Below are 4,208 nucleotides of genomic sequence, written 5' to 3'. Positions count from 1 at the left end.
AATTATGCTAAACTGTCCCCCTCTTTTCAACATGTTGTTTTCTCAATCAATTTTGTTCTCAAACCTCGCACTTATGCCCAAGCCTGTAAGGGCCCTCATTGGCTCAAGGCCATGGTGATGAACTCGAAGCTTTGCAAACCAACAACACTTGGACCATTATTACCCTTCCCCCAGGAAAATCTGCTATTGGATGTCGCTGGGTCTATAAAGTTAAGCATAAATCTGATGGGTCAATTGAAAGTTTCAAAGCCAGACTAGTGACTAAGGGATTCAATCAGCTTGAAGGACTCGACTTCACGAATACATTCGCTCCTGTCGCCAAACTCACTACAGCTTTGAAAGACCATTAATGTGAACAAAAATGTGGGGCAATGGAGAGAAGTTTTGGGAAGCCTTTGGTAACCTAGGGAGAAGAAAGACTTGAAAAGTTCCTTACAGTCTTTTGAAATAACTTCTTGGTGTTCGAAATGGAACTTGGCAACATTAATACCTTCTGATGCAGATATGGAACACAAAGTTATATGTGAGAATATGTAAATGTATCTCTTTTTAGGTGATGATCTTAGTGAAGATTTCTCTATAAAGTTGACACAAGGAGAGGAACCATTAAAAAGACTCTCTCTTGTGTTGGGAAATGAAAGGAGATGGTGTTTGTTGACATAAGGAGAGCACCCCTATCTCCATCAGACAACACAACAAACCACAATCATTCATAGCATTAACTAGAAACAAAGAGACATGGCTAAATGGGGTGGTTTTAGAGTTTCTTCCATTACACAAATGGGAGAAAGAAGATGTTGCCACGAATGGAAGAAGATGGAGCGAGAAACCCTATATGTGATGACGTTGACGACGATTGTTATGGTGGCTGATAACATTGTCATTGACGTGATCAAATTAATACTACTAAACTATAGCAACTTCAGTATTGCTAAGATAGTAGTCAAGAAAATAGAAAGAGTAAAGTAACCCTAAGTCATCTCCCAACGAACACGGAATTGATTTTTAACAAATTAGTTCTTATAAAACTATAGAAAAGAGTTAGTTAAATAAAATAATAAAAATATTGGAGGATTAAGATAACAAAGAAAGAAATAGAAAAGATAAAAAGAGATAAAGACAATAGTAAAGAAAATAGATTGATTCCATTGCTTTTTCAAAATAGATTCATCATCGGTTATCTAAAGATTATTGCTCAATTAATTATTGTTGTAGATTTGCAAATTAATCAATGTAAAGTCTCAATTAATTTATTGGCGTTCTCACTTTTAACCAAAGTACAGTCTCAATTAAAAGTGAGAACTTTTAGATTATCCACAGTAAATTCAGCCGAAGTACAGTCGCAATCAAATTTACTATGCCTAATCATGTCTATTCTTTTATCTCCTCACCAAATAAAAAGCTTAATTAATCAAAGTAAAGTCTCAATTATTGTAGTTAGAGTAAATACCTTTAACCAAAGTAAAGTCTCAATTATTGGTAAAAACTCATTTAATCATATGAAAGTTTCTAAATAAAATCAAAGTAAAGTCTCAATTCAATTTAAAAACCCTTGGACTAATATGACCAACATGCATATAGATTTAAAATCATTACTTCTTACGTGATTCAAAGATAAAAGACATAGATGAATGAAAACCTCAACAATAATAAAAAGAACAAAGAAATTAATTGATCTGACCTCAGAATCCAATTAAGAAATTACAATGGAATCAACCCAAGAAGTTTAGAACTCAATGAATGCAAAATAAAGAGAGAAGGATAGAGAGAAGAAAAGAGAGAGAAAGAAATTAGGTCCCCCTAAGGGTTCCTCAATTCCGACGTGCCGAGCTTGTTTTTTCTGCTTCTCCCTTGGTCTCTTTATATAAGAATTGGACTGGCCTTTTGTGTTGCTAAAATCTCTCAAATATCTTTTAAAATAAAAATAAAGATAAATATTCAAAGATATTTAGAGAGATATAGACTATTTGACAAATATAGTTGATTAATAATTTATGATATAATTAAATAAATTAATTATTTAAAGATATCTGATAAATTAACACCAAATAATATTTGCATGAATTTTCTCAATAAGCCATTTTTAATCCTATAGTCCAAATTTTGAAGAGACATCCAAAAATATCAATATTTGCAGTTAAACCCCTCTCCTTTGACCAGTCCTTGACTTTTGACCAGATTTGACTAGCTTTGCTACTCCATTGATAAGTTAACCAGTTTGACTGTGCAATCAGAGGATGACACGTGGCAGAGTGCACTTTCTCTAAACTAGGGTTTCTGTAGGTGCAATGGAGCCTGCGGCTGTTGCTGTTGCGTGAATGGTTCGTGTTTTCTGGCTGCTGCGGTGGATGGAGGCTCACGGTGGCGTAGAAGGCGCTGCAATGGATGCAGCTTGGTGGCTCACGTTTCAGGTTGCTGCCATGGAGGCTGCAGGTGCGAATAGGTCCAGAGAGGAAGGAGGAAGGTGTGGTGGCGCGCTTCTTCTGCAATGGCTGCCGACGTTGCTGTTTGCGTTGCAGGTCGCGCTGATCTGTGGTGGACGAGACCCGATGTTGCAGTTCGATGCGGTGGAACGGTGTAGAAATGCTGGTGCAGATGCGTGAATCTTGTTTGCTCTCGCTACTCGCTGTGGAGACTCACTGGTCACGGTGGTGGCTGTGCAAAGATGGCTCGCTGTCACGGTGGATCTGTTGCAGTGCAGTTCGCGTTTTCCGATCTGTGGAGCATGAATCTGGTGCAGGTTCGTGAACGGTGAGCTATGCTGTGATAGAGTTCTGCACTGGTTTTGTGAAGATGATGGTTGCTCGTGGTCTGCATCCGCTACAGGTTTCACAGTGATGTTGGCAGAGATGAAGATTGATAGTGGTGATGGCGTCGCTGGTTCACGAGCTTGGTGTAGTGCAGTGCGAGGTCCGTCAATGGCACAGTTGCGGCGTAGATCTGTTCGTAGGTGGTGCTGCCATACTTGTATGTTGCAGGTGCGTGGAGAGAAGATGGTGGTTGCTGTAACTGTTCCGTTTGCGTGCTTCCGCTGCAGAGATGATGGAGACGAAACTGTGGTGGTCGGAGGTTTGACGGCGAGATTGGCGGTGGCAGATCTGTGGTGGCTGCCGGCATGGTGGCAGCTAGGGTTTGAGGAGAAATTAGGGTTTCTGTTTTGGAAGATGGTGACGTGGCAAGCTCTCATTGGTCAATTTGGTGAGTGGAGGATTATGACACGTGTCACCATGTGGTTGGACAGATTTAGAAGGTGAGGATTGCCACATGACATAATCTGGTTGAGATAGGTTTAAGTGATAGGAGGAGTGCAACTTAGTAGAAATTGGGGGTGCAAAATAGGTTTTTTAGTGGTCCACTTGACATACGGTAGTGTGTAAAATAAAAACTGGGGTGCAAAGGTGATTTTTCCAGAACTTTCTAATTTCAAGGTGTTTTGTAACTTCAATCAATTTATTTTTTCCACCTTAAATGAGCTTAATCTTAACTTTAGCTACATCAACAAACGTTAAAATATCCAAAAAATAATTTATGCAACTAAAAATCACTTTTTAAGACATTTTTATCACACAAGTTCAAATAGCCTAATTATCATAATTGTCAATTAAATCACTCTTTAAGCATACAAATTCAATTAAATACCTAGAATTAAACATTAAATGAGGGCAAAAATACGCACTCATCAGTGCCGCTGACAATGCCTAACCACCACGAGACGTTTCCAACAATGGTTTTGGATGAATGGAGATGAAGGCACGACAACCAGCTCTTGGCTAGCGAGACTGGTTCGAATGAGGGAGAAAGAACCCCTTTGCTTCACTGCCCTAATGTGAAAGAAGAGGAAGAGTAAATAGAGACTGGCACTCCATTTGCCATGTAAAATAAAAAACTAATGTTAGTTAAAAAGGATTAATTCTAGGAATTTTGAAAGGACATGGATCTAACTGATCAAAGTTTGGAGGAGGGACTAAAACCAAAATCGTTCAATAGTTTAAGGAAAAAAACATAGTTAACCCTAAAATAAATTTTAGTTATTGAAATAAAAAAATTATAATTAATATTGTGTAAATAATATTATATGTAATTATTTAAATTTGAAAAAGTAGTTACTAAATTGATAAAAGAGTAAATAATTATTGTATAATTAGTAATTGTTTGAATTCAAAAAGTAATTACTAAAATGATAAAATTGAAAAATATGTTTTTAGTAT

At 37.4% G+C, this 4,208-nt stretch overlaps 1 protein-coding gene across 1 annotated transcript; it reads left to right on the top strand.

The window, feature by feature from the left end:
- Window positions 1-2,241: 2,241 nt before the first annotated feature.
- Window positions 2,242-3,421, top strand: LOC114184034 (uncharacterized). The gene is made up of 2 exons (XM_028071268.2): window positions 2,242-2,740; window positions 2,827-3,421. The coding sequence occupies exons 1-2, from the start codon at window positions 2,563-2,565 to the stop codon at window positions 3,252-3,254; spliced, it is 606 nt and encodes a 201-aa protein (XP_027927069.2). The 5' UTR covers window positions 2,242-2,562; the 3' UTR covers window positions 3,255-3,421.
- The last annotated feature ends 787 nt before the right edge of the window (window positions 3,422-4,208 follow it).

This window comes from Vigna unguiculata, chromosome 5 (assembly GCF_037176805.1).
Source record: "Vigna unguiculata cultivar grain cowpea cultivar isolate G323 ecotype 2 chromosome 5, ASM3717680v1, whole genome shotgun sequence".
Taxonomy (NCBI): domain Eukaryota; kingdom Viridiplantae; phylum Streptophyta; class Magnoliopsida; order Fabales; family Fabaceae; genus Vigna; species Vigna unguiculata.
This window is presented reverse-complemented; position numbering and strand designations above follow the sequence as displayed.

Excerpts from the sequence above, each read along its gene's own strand:
- LOC114184034 (XM_028071268.2), top strand. The coding sequence starts at position 2,563 with ATGCGGTGGAACGGTGTAGAAATGCTGGTGCAGATGCGTGAATCTTGT. Across the intron at positions 2,741-2,826 it reads GGAGCATGAATCTGGTGCAG|GTTTCACAGTGATGTTGGCA; the intron begins GTTCGTGAACGG and ends CATCCGCTACAG.